This window comes from Ammospiza caudacuta, chromosome 1 (assembly GCF_027887145.1).
Source record: "Ammospiza caudacuta isolate bAmmCau1 chromosome 1, bAmmCau1.pri, whole genome shotgun sequence".
Classification (NCBI taxonomy): Eukaryota; Metazoa; Chordata; class Aves; order Passeriformes; family Passerellidae; genus Ammospiza; species Ammospiza caudacuta.
The window spans coordinates 65,235,561-65,248,033 of NC_080593.1; the positions used below are offsets into that span (position 1 = coordinate 65,235,561).

At 46.5% G+C, this 12,473-nt stretch overlaps 1 protein-coding gene across 1 annotated transcript in view; it reads left to right on the forward strand.

Annotated features, from left to right (window-relative positions):
• The first annotated feature begins 502 nt into the window (after nt 1-502).
• The window catches only part of JARID2 (jumonji and AT-rich interaction domain containing 2), a 211,761-nt gene continuing 199,790 nt past the window's right edge, over nt 503-12,473 (forward strand). The window contains exons 1-2 of the mRNA XM_058804908.1: nt 503-634; nt 1,420-1,628. Of these exons, the coding sequence (XP_058660891.1) occupies nt 1,584-1,628 (45 nt within the window). The 5' untranslated portion in view covers nt 503-634; nt 1,420-1,583. The remainder of the gene's footprint in view (nt 635-1,419; nt 1,629-12,473) is intronic.

A 12,473-nucleotide genomic window follows, 5' to 3' on the forward strand; every position in this document is an offset into this window, starting at 1 on the left:
CCTGCCTCCCCACTCCCAGTCAGCGATTCCCAATAAACTTCCCCCTCGCCCTTCTCCTCCTCCTCCTCCCTCTCCGGTCGTGCCTCTCCCCCGCCCTCTGCCCCCCCAGCCTCTACCACCGAGCGCCGCGGAGGGGGGGAAGTTGGGGGAGACAAGCGGGGGGGGGAAACCAACGTGGGGGGGGGGTGGTGTTGGGGAAGGACGAGCGTGGCGAAGGGGGTTCCGTGCCCAGTAGCCAATCGGCCGCCGGCCGCGCGGCGCACGCCGGGAGGTGTAGTTCTCCGCCGTTCGCCATTTTGTGGCGAGGGAACTACAACTTTCCTCACGAGCAAGGACAATTCTTGGGGCCTGCGCGGCCAAACGTGACTTTCAGGTGCTGCCCGCGCGGCGGGCCCCCCGTGCGTGCCGAAGCCGGGGGAGGCGCGGCGGGCGCAAGGACGGAGCGAAAGGACAGCCCTTGGCAGGCGGGAGGAGTGAGGAGGCTGCAGCGGGGCGGGGAGGGGGGCAGGGCACGGCGACAGAGCGTGCTGCGCTCTTGAGGGACCGTCTTCAAACTCCGGGCTCGGGTTTCGGCGTAGGGCTCCCGGCGACCTTGGCTGCCAGCTGGCCACGCTTAAATGCCGAAAGAAGGGAGGTGGGAAGAGGGGTGGGGGTTGGGAGAGGGAAGCGCATGACGCTTGACCCGCATGGAGTGTTCAGCGAGGCCTGTTGCATGCGCTGAGCGCGGCGAGGGGCCGGGCGCTGCGGCTGCCGCCCCGGTTGGGAATTAAGGGCGAGCCCTAGGCGGTGTATGCATGTATGTGTGTGTGCCGTGTGTCCGTGTGTGTATATATATACACACGCATACATACATACATACATTATATATATATATATACACACACAGACACATACGCGCGCGCGCACACGCACGCACGCAGACATATATATTAACAACAGAGGAGGGGAGGGAAAAAAAAAAAAAAAAGAGCCAGGTCCATTTAAAGTTGCTGGCGGAGAGCTGTTCTCATTGGTTAGGGGGGGAGCTGGAGGAGCGGAGACACACACGGTGCGTGCAGCCCTCGCTGCCGCCGCCGCCGCCGCTGCTGCCGCCGGAGCCGCCGCCGTCGCTGCTGGAGTTGTCCCTGCCGCTTTCCCTGCTGCAGCGGCACAAACGTGACTTCCAACGTCCCGATTATTTATCTTCTCCTCCCGGCCCCTTTCCTCCTCCAAGATGTAACTACAGCTCTGACACTAAGGACCTGCAGATCGCTTAGGCGGCTTGAAAAAGAGAAAAGGGGATATCAAGGGCGTCGTTTTTTTGTGTTTAGGGGGAAATTTTCCATTATAATGCCTCACTAAAGTGATTTTTTTTTTTTTGTTTCCTTCGTATTCGTCTTTTTTTTTCTTCCGTCCCCCATTTCTCGGATTTATTGCTAGGAGAATCACATTGTGAGGAAAGAAAGTCGGATTACAAGATACCACTACAAACAACCCCCTCCCCCCTGGATTTTTCGGTATTTTTTTAATTTTTTTTTTTAATTGTCTCGGCTTTAATTCATGAAGCAATTGTCCCCTTTTGCAATCAGAATTTGGATACCAGAATGAGCAAAGAAAGACCCAAGAGGAATATAATTCAAAAGAAATACGTAAGTGGTCATAACATACATCGTTTGACTCTCAGTTTTAGGAAATGGCAGTGAATGTCAAGTTTATAGCTAATCTTGCAGCTCTAAGGCTTTGGGAACAAATGTGATGCTGAATTTGATTTTTCTGTGGTGTGGTGGGGGAGTTTCAGAGGCCCCTTTTAACAGGGAAGCCTGCTATCCAGTTCGGTTATAAAACCAGATTTGTGTAGCGATTCCTCCAGTGAATAAATGTATTGACCTCAAATGACACAATCATAATCTAGTTTTAGATGAAACGCGAGGAGCTCGGGGGGCTGCCCCGATGTGTCACCGAACTGCATTTTCAAGCGGTTTTCTTAATTCTGTGCTTTTGCATACTAAAATAGGTTTGTTGTTGTTTTTTGGGGTTGGTGTTTTATTTTTTGGGGGTTGTTTTTTTTTTTTTTTCTTTATTATGTACGTGTGTCTGTCCCCGTCTGGTGAAGCGGTGGCGGTGGTTGTTGGAAGCCCTTTAAGTTGAAGCCGAGTGTCTGGTTATGGCGAGCTGATTTCTCGCAGTACCACATCCCCTTCTCCTGCGAGCGATCCTCGGCTGCTCTGCCTTGCGATAGACACCGGAGCAGCCGGGGATCGCCTTACGGGCAGCGCGTTCCTCGGGATTGACTGGAATAATGAGGAAAATGGCTCGGTGCTGTTTTAAAAATAATTCATTATGATGGCTCGAAAATTTGGGCTAATCCAGCACAGCCTGGGCTGTATTTCTGCCTCTCTTTATTCAGCCGCTTAACCAATCTCTCGTAATTGTCTAATCCTTTAAACATATAAATGTGGATGGGTAGTTGGATTTTTGTTCGTGCTCCAGTTACGTTTTGATTGGCACAGGACAGTTTTTCCTTACGTTTGGAAAAGCGGAGGGGATTATCCATATATGCAGTAGAGCGAAGAATGATTTTTATCTCCATGTTAAAGAAAAAAGAAAATTTTGGGGGGTGGATATGGGGGGAAATACATAGAAATCCTCGCTTTTGGGCGTGTTTGATGCGGGGCTTTAAAAGTTGTAGTTTATATCGCGTCTTGTCGCCTGCGCCGATTTCTTTCAGCGGAGGGGTGTCCCTTGGCAGGGAGGGTGACCTTCGGGACACTTTGCCTCGGTATTCTATAGATTTAGTAAAAACTGCAGTTGACTCCAGCTGACTGCCGCTATCGATTGCCCGCCCCGCTGCATCGCTGCCCGGGGGAGGCGGTGGAACGATGTGTGTGTGCTTTTGGGGATGAAGGGGAGGGGGGGGCCTGCGCGCTATGTCGAAGCTGCCCCTCTCCTCCTTTCCAGCTCCCCCCGCACCCCCCTAAATTTCTGAATTAAAATACATCCGCATTGCAGAGGAGAGGGGAGCCCGGGGCCGGCGAGTTTAAAGTATGGCATCGAAACGGGAACGGCGGGTGGAAAGTCTGGCGAAACACGCGAGGCGTCCACGTTTCCCAGGCAGGCAGACAAAAGCGGGGCGGAGGGGAAGGAAACCGCGGTGTTATTAATTAAAGGGGGAGGGGGGGGGCAAAAGGAAGAGGGGGAGAGATCGCCCCAAAGCCCGGCTCCCCCCGGGCTCCCCGGGGCGAACAATGCGGCGCCGCTCCCGCACCGCCGGGCAGGGGCCGAGAGCGCGGCTCCCGGGGGAGGAGAGACGAGGGCGGACAATGTGCAGGGGTGCTCGCTCTCCCGCTCACAACTTCGCGGCGGCGCTTTTATTTAACCCTTCTCGCCCTTCTCCTCTTTTCCCCCCCAGCCCCTCCCCATTTTCGTTTTTTTTTTTGCAGGGGGCGGCGGTGCCGGCGGGGCGCGCTGGCGGCGGCGGCAGCAGCAACAGGTTGCCGGGGCTGTGACGGAGCCCGCGGGCCGCCGGCCACGCCGCCGCCCGGCCAGGTTCGCCCCGCTCCCGTGACGTCACAAAGGGACGGGCCTGCGCGCCGCGGAACCTTCGGCGCCCCCCCAGCACCGCGCCCCCCCGCCCCTCCGTGACGTCAGCGGCGGGGCGGGGCGGGGGCGGGAGGAGCCCCCGGGGCAGCGCTCGGCGGCGCCGCGGGGGAGGGAGGGAGGGAGGCAGGCACGGAGCGAGGGGGCGGCCCGGGCCAGGTGAGCAGGTGCGGGGCCTTCCTGCCGCCGCCTTCGGGCTGGGAGGAGAGCGCCCGTCACGTCGCCCTGTGGCGACACGCGTGGTGGCACGTCTCCTGCCCGTGACCTTCGGACGCTACGGCAGCCCGGCGGAGCGCGCCGCCGCCTCTTCCTCCTCCTCGCCGGTGCCAGCACAAGCTTCGCCTGCACCTGGAACAATGGTGCCGGTGTCGGGCCCTGCTGCCCACCCCGGTCCCTGGTGCCCCTAGGCCGCAGGTGATGCTCCGCCAGAGGAGCGAGGGCACAGCCGCCGCACGGGCACCAAGTGTGGCACTTCATGGCCCCGCTCCTCTCGTGTCACTGCCAGTTGTCACACAGTCGTGGAATCCCAGAACGGTTTGGGCTGGAAGGGGACCTTGGAGATCACCTAGTTCCACCCCCCCTGCCGTGGGCAGGGACACCCTCCGCTAGATCAGGTTGCTCAGAGCCCCATCCAGCCTCGGCTGAGACTGGCCTTGTGTCAGGAGCGGAGCCTGTTCAGGCTGCTGCTGCTGTTTTCTTTTCAGCATTTGCGAAATGAATTCTGAAAACAAGAAGGTAGTGAGAACAATGGAGGAAAGCCTCCGTGTTGTGGGCTGCCCTCGCAGGGCTCCGCTCCCTGCTCCTTAAGTGCTTGCAATTGAAAGTTCCCTTAAACTTAGAGAGCATTACCTTTTGTGATTGGCAAACCAGGAATGAGGAAATCCGTGTATGCATCTTGTTTTCCCGTGGTTTAAAATCGCTATCACTTAATTTTTAAGCGATCCATGGCTGACTCATATATAACTCTTTCTTCTCACTTTACCCTCCTCCTTCTCAAACATCTTTACATATCAAATATTGCCTTTTGGCTCCAGCCTCACAAAGCTGACAGCTTTGTAAAGCATCCACTGAGAAGCCAGACTGTGTTCAGTATGCGTTTGGAATTAATAGTTCTTGATTCAAAAGCTTTGATGTCTTGAACATAATTTCACAGGTGCATTTTTCTGTCCGTTTTTGTGATGCTTGAATAGCAAATCTTCTGTTCTTGCTAGCCTAGGTCTCAGAGTATCAGACCTGGATTACCGCCTTAAAATACCTGCACAGTTCTGCCACGGTAGCAGATGGTGAAGTATAATTAAGGAGTAATGTCACTACTGTCACCTCGTGTGATTTGTTTCCTTGTCCTTGCAGAAGTAAAAGTGCTGTAGTCTGCCATGAGGTGACACGCTTTGCCTACGGATGGCCTGGTAAGCCCCTCAGACAGAGGGCCAGCGAGGCCTGGCCAGGATTAGCGTGCTGCAGACATCTGAGAGCTTTGGTGCCTGCTGCAGCCTTTGAAACAAAACTCTTTATTTGGGTGTGCTTGATGTGGGTTCAGGGGGTTTTGGGGGGGATGGTAACTCTGCAGCACCACCCCCTTCTTCTGCATCGGGGCATTTGTGCAGGAGCCTGACCCTGGGCACTCCAGGGCTTCAGCTGGAGCTGCCTGTCCTGCTTTTCCTGTGAGCCGTTGCCATTTCTCTTCCTCATCCCAACAATTGATGACAGGCTCGAAGTTTGACCACTTCCTACAAGAAATAATGTAAAGAGGGTGTTAGCAGCAGAGATAGTATTCAGTGTAAGCTGCATCTTCATTCACATCACCTTTGGGGGCTTTTTTCTGCTGGGTCTCTTTCACACTTGCTGTAACAATTCCAGCAGCATAGCTGCTCAAGTCTTTCTTTTCCTGTGTGAAAAACTTGAAGATGCTAGCTGCACTCGAGAGCTACTTTTGGGTTCCTCTTAACCTCCTTCTGGTCTCTTGAGACTACATCATTATGTTGTAAGTGGCTATAGGATAGTACATAAGTAGAAACTAATAATTAAATTACTTTTTTCTTTAAATGAATATTTTGCTATCAACAGATGATTTGCCCTGAGATACTAATGGACTCCTGCTCACTCTGATGGTCTGCAAGCCAGGAGCAGTAAGATGCTGCCCAGAGTGAATTAGAGTGAATCAAGGCCCCTGTGAAGAGTTTCTAATGTTCATTAAGCACTTTCACCTTCCCTTGTGAGGCCTACGAAGCCAGAATTAAAAACATATTACCCCCTCCTTTTCTGTAGTAATAGCTAATGTTATGCATGTGCTAAAATGTGGTATAAACGTCAGCTGATTCTGTAAGGTAGTAGCATTCCCTCCATTTTATTGTTTGATGAAAAAGAAAGAAGTCTAAATTACTTGCCTGAAGCTACATGCTGTAACAGCGGCAGAGTTGGAACTAATCTGTATTTCTGCTGCCTTCTCCAATATTCTATCCTGTAGCTTACAGGCTGTTGCTACAAGGCATGGCATCTGCATTATAAGAGACTACTTTATGTAGTTCCAACTTTCTTCAAAAATTTTCCCCATCCTAGTTATGGTCTGGACTGTTAGATTAATGTTATATTCTTAACATAATAAAAAAGCATTTCAGTATGGATGCTTCTATTTTTTTTTAATAGATGATCATACCCTGCAGCTGATAGAGACCAGTTGATACTGTGATGACTCAGCTGTGGGAGTATTACATAAAGTAGGTCAACTTTTAAATCTTATAGTCTAAAGCTCAAGAGAATCCACGTTAAAATTTATGTTTTGTTTATACACTTTACTGTTATTTCCTGGCTTGAACGTAAGTGAAAGCTCTTGAGGAGGTTGAACATGTTTTTGGGGGTTGATTTGGGGTTTGCTTTTGCCCAATTTTTTTGTATAGTGACTGAATTCAATCAGCTTGACGGAGGGGAAAGACCAGCTGCTTTCATTTCTAAAGTTTCCAGTTTGCAGCAGTCAAGTGAAAGGAAGGCTTTAAAGGCAATTTTAAAGTAGGGAAAGGAAAAGCAGAGACACGTTTATTATTTTTTATTACAAGCACCCAGCTTTTGTGTGATCTAGCAGATGTGGAATTTGCAGAGGAATACTCAATTCTTCAAAATCCAAATTTGCATTTAAAACACTCTGGTTTCTCCCCCTTAGTCCTTTGCATGGCTTGCTTCCCAACTATAAATGTAAACCAAGTGTAAATGATGCATTGTTTGCCTTAGTGGGCAGACAGTCTGAAAACAATAGTGCTGATGGATTTGACTGCCTCTGTGTAAGATTAACGGGACATTAAAATTCAAGTCTGTTAATGCAAATTTCAGTGTTGCCAAACCTGAACTTCCCTTAAGTGTTTCCTGGTGCTGATGGCCTTAAATGTTCCTACCCCACAGGCCAAAACTTTAGCTTGACAGGTTTTAACCTGTTGTTAGGACCTTAGAGAAAAGGGTAAAATGTACCTGGAGTTTAATGTCCAAATGAATGATGGGACATGGTACACATAGACTTTTTGTACTTAACCACCATTTTTTATTTAAAGCATTTTTAAGTGGTGGGAACCCACCAGGAAACTTAAAATCTGCAAACCGCTTGTCAAATTCAGGTGTAGTATGTGAGGATTACTTGGCACTGAAATTCAGATACAGGAAAGAATATGATTGCCAAAATCTATTTGGTGTTCTCTTAGATCTTTGATGAGTTGGTTGTTTTGCTGGCTTATTATTTCTGGGAATATTGGATGCAATCCTTCTTGGTTTGTAACAGGCGGGTTTTATTTGGGAGCTCTTGGTTTTCATTCGGAGGGGTGAGTTTATTTCAGTCAGTCGCAGAAACGTTTCCTCAATGAAGCAGTAGGTAGAAGGTTTAAAACCATTTGCTGTTTCACTTGCTCGGGTTTCACACTTTCCCTTGTGTAATGACATCCTGTTCTGAAGTTGTTCCTTCAGTAATCTGACAGAGGCCTGGTATTTCCAGTGTGGGCTGTGGGAAAGGAATAAACCCTTTAATTATAGCAGTGAGGTCTTGTTTGAAAATATGCTAGCTCTCCTCCCCTCTGCGTGTCCTGTCTTTTTGTCTGACTCTTTCCTATGCAGAAAAGGGATCTGAAGCTGCAGAATGCTGCTGTTGAAGTTGCTCTGCAAGGGTGGCCATGGTAAGTGGCAAAGCTCAGCAGTGCCTGTGACCACAGCCATGCCAAACACCCTGTCTGCAGGCGTGGGATCACGGCTGCTTGGTCTGTGAGCAGACGGATGCTGGGAGTGCTCCCCATCTGCTCCCGTGCCAAGTTTATTGGCTTAATTTATGCTCCTGCAGGAAGCCATTCCCAGTGACCAGCCTGGCTGAGCACAGAAGCAGGGAAAGAGGCACAGGTGGAAATCATCATTTCACTGGTACACATAGGGAAGATGTGAAGCTGCTTCAGCATTCTGCTGAATGTCTCATCCTGGACTGATGCGTCACAAATGATATCCCTATTTTTATCTGAGGGACAAAAACCTCCTTTTATTGGGCTTTAATGGGATTGTGTGATTAAAAATCCACTGAAAACAATATGAGAAAGCTAAATGGCAGTCTCTGTATGCTTTCTGCATCTAGGTCAGGCCTTTGGAGCTAGAGTAGTTTCTGGTCAGGTTCAGTTTAGTGCCTGTAGAACTGCTACAGGTGGAATTGGACATTTTGACACTGCTAAAATCAGTTCAGCAGAAATGTGATGATGCCCCCAGAAGAGTTCATAATTGCATCACTTGAGGGGCATGATTTAATCCTTTCTAAACATCTCTCCTCTGTAATCTGCTTCGTCTTTTCTGCATGGCTTCTTGCCATCTTTTCTGCCAGGTTCTTGCCTTGATTTGCTCTGCAAAAAAGGCAGCCTTGGATCTGTGACTGAGAAGAAATGCAAATAATAGGAAGTTGAGAAACTGCGGCCTGCTGCTGTAGTCCAGGAGGGTTTGTGGTATTTGAATCCCTGGTGCTCTGCTTTCAGTTCTTGCAGCTTGCCTTTCTGGTCTGACATCTTTTGGATGACGTGATAGTTGCAGGAGATTAGCGTATTTTGGCACACGCATGCTATGATGACTGGCTAACGATATTTACAGCGTTCAAAAATAAACCATGGGAGCTCATTCTGACATAATCTACTAATCTTAGTTTTGCACTTTGATACTGTGTTGTCTGAGCCAAGTTAGGATAACTATATATTGCAAGCAATTCATTTTTAGCTTTGCTTGCAGATGAGTGTTGAGGCAGTGCATGCTTTTCAATTAAAAATGATGGGAGTGAATTTGGAGAAATTATCAGCTCTTTCAACTATATGCTTATTTTGTGCCTATTTTTGAAACAGTCTTATGTGAGTGGGTAGAGATACATGCTCCATGATATTTCTGGATATGCTATGTACTGGCATTTTGATGAGGTTATTTTTTTCCTTCACTGCCCACAAGAATGGGATGGTCTTCTGTGCACTTTCCCACATTTGTATGTTATGGGAAGAACTTTCATTTCTCTTTGAGGATTGTACTTCATTATTTTTCTGGATAACAAAAAAAAAATCTATTACTGCCTTGGGTAAACTTTAGTTTTGTGCTAGGCATCTTGCTAGTTATGTTGCACTTGGGGGAGTCCAGGCAAGAGAGTAAGCTTTTGAGGCTCCCAGGTGGCAGAAATTCACTTTGCCCTGGACCTTGACAACTGCATTTAAACAGCTAAATAATAATTTTCTAGCCACATTTTTGAATGGCCTGCATGTTTAAGAATTGCAGTGAGGAACTTGGTGATGTAAAGCCTGTGAATCAAGTCAATGGCAATGTACAAATATTTTTTCAGGTTGCTACTATTGAAATGGACAGAAACCATGATTCTTGGACAGGAGTCTGTTCAGTCTCTCAGTCTTTAAGATGCTTATCATATTTTTATTAGCTGTTATATTTAGCATATAGTTTCCTGTTTTGGTCTTAAACTGGGAGTCTTTATGTTCATAAAGTTTATTGCAATTAGATTTTTAAGATGCTGCAGGCCACCACCTTATGTTTATAGCTTTTTTTTCTTTTTGTAAGGTACCCATTAGACAGACTGAGGGTGACTTAGAGAAGGGATATGTTTCCTTCTTTCTCACCTTTTTTATTTTATGGGTACTACTTTCAGCCGCTTTGTCCTGCAGTTCTTTTTGGTACATGAAAGTTGTAAACCAGATTTCTCAGCTGCAGCATGCATGTTAAAGCCCCCAAAACACAAATTTGCAACCCTGCACGTGTCAGATGAATTAGCTTCTTAACTCGAGCTGAAAAAACCCCAAAAATCCAACCTACTTTTGTTTTGATTTGAGCCCTAGAAAACTTGATTCAGACTTTTGAGTTCATAAAACTCAAAGTCAGTTAAAAAGAAGGCTTTTTGTTACTGTTTTTTAAGGTGACTGGTAACTAAACTGGTGTTGTACAAGGTTCCTTTTTTGGTGGTGTTTCAGGTGACCAGCCTTCATTTGAATCATTTCACATATGGATGACCTAGATGGAATGGACACCTGAGATGGGGTTTTCTCATTGATAATCACTTTTTTACCCCCTCCTAAAGTGTTGTGATAATGATAATTCTCATGGCCTGTTGCCACCTTGCAGGCTCGTAAAAGCTTTTCAAACTTAAGATTAAGGCTCCAGCAGCAGAAAGACTGCCTTCTTACAGTCTTGTTTGGGTATAGTAGAGCTTTTAATAAATTATTAGAAGAAGTGCTACTCCAGCTAACTTCTGCTTTATATCTGCAACTGAAAGGGACGTTCTCTGGTCTCAGAAAGCCAGTGTTAATTCTTTTGTTGTAGTTATTCAGCTTATAATGGAGACATAGTAATATAGTTTTGTAAGACAGGCAACTTAATGTAACTTAAAAGCTGGGTTTAGGGCATGTTATACTAACTATAACTTTTGAATTATTTATAATTTGGAAGAAATAATGATTATCCTAATGCCAAATAATTTTGAAGCAGCTTTTTTTTTTTCAATCTGTAATGCTGTGAACCAGTAAAAACAACAAAATAAGAAGTAGCTGTCAAGAGAAGCTGTCCTGTCATGTTCTACTCTCTTTTTCCTAATCTGTGTTTGAATGCCCTGTGTATGGCTTAAGCTTTTTGCCTTCAGTAACAGCGTTATGAATGTGGAGACCAGTGAGGTGCCTAGTGCTGTGATTCTGTGATTGCTCTAAGCCTGCACTGCACTGGAGGAAGTGGTTCAGCCTTCCCTCTGGCTGCTTCTTCCCCTTCTCTTCTGCAGGCTGATATGTGCCAGGGGATCACTCCCACCTCAGACTGGGGACTTTGCAGGTAAAAACTGAACTGACAAAATGTGGCTCATTTTTAATGTGGAGTCATTTAATATTGCAGTTTGTGATGTAGCTAGAAAGAAAAATTCTTGGTCTTGGGAAAGTGTTACAGGGACACCCAGTGAAGTGGCAAGGGAGGGGTAGGATTGCGTCTGTTAGCAATAGAGTGAGTTTAAATGGGCTGTGAAATTATGACTAAATAGGAGTCAAGATACATGTTTTATTTCATAGCAAGCAAAATTAGCTGTCCTTGTCTGTTTTACGGGTTGTTCAGATTTAGATTTTGCTGTACTGCCTTACTGCTGGAAGCGTGGTGAATATTAAACAGCGTTGAAATTAAGTTAGACCTCACAGGTGAAAATGGAGCTAAAGGTGTTTGTGCCCGTGGTGATGGCAGTGCCATAATCATTTCCAAAGTGCTAAAATCAGTTCAAATAGAATTAAAAATGTTCTACTGTTACATGTTACGCTTGCTTAGGTAGGATTTGAACAATTTTGTCCTTCAACAAGAGAAATAAAAAGAGGAAGAAAAGAAAATTAAGATACTGTGCTGCTGGAGGCTAAGTTCCACTGCTGAATGTGGTAGAAGAACTGCTGCTCTTTTCTAGTTCAGCAGCCACACACACCCATCCCATATGCAAGAGCTTCACTGTGGAATTGAAGCCAGTGTACTGTTCTATTTTCTACATCCTAGGATAAGAACCTGCTTACATAAGGGAATTCATCCAGAAATTTCCCACGGCTTTATTTGTTTTATTTTGTACCACTCAATAATAAGTTCAGATAGCTTCTCGTGTTAAAACTATTCATGTCTATTGAATGTGCACATGAACTGAAGTGCTGATGTATTTTTGCCCCAGGTTCCCAAGTAGTGTGAGAAGGCCAAATCATGTCAAATCAAAAAGCTACAAAAACCAAGGCTTCCTTTAATTATAGGAGCAGCAGGATGTGGCATCACATGCTTTTTTCTCACCACTGAAGCCAGCAGTGGTGACCCTGTGAATCATTCCTTCATGGTACGGTGTTTTGGCCATATCAATACAGCCAAAGAGGTGCATGTGAAATAGGGTCACTGAAATTATGAGACTTAAAGAGTAGTTATGCCTAGGCTCTTTTTTCTTCCACCTTCTCATCTTTAAATGGTCTGGTTTCAGTGCAAGCCTGCAGGACTTTTTAGTGGCACAGTCAAGGGAGCAGCAAGGCACAAGGACCTCTTTGGCTTTGCTGTGGATTACAAAGATGTGGAATTGGCACCCTCAGTTTGGATCCAGCAAGGCACTGAAGCACGTGCCAGTCTCAAATATATGAATACTCTTACTGACGTCAATTGAAGTACTTGGAGCTTATGAGTTAAGCACATGCCCAAGTGCTTTTCAGGGCTTGAGATTTTGCTGTTCCTGTGTAAGAGTGTGTGCAAGTATTTGCAGGCAGGAATGTTAGCTTTCTACAAGGGTGATAGCCATTTACTGGTTTTAATAGCTTTACTAAATGTAATACTGCCTGTTTTGGGTTTTTTTCCTGAAATGTTTCAGGTTTGTTTTTTTTTTTTTTTTTTTTTTTTCTTTTTCAGCCTCTTAATGTTTTATTTAAAGGTAA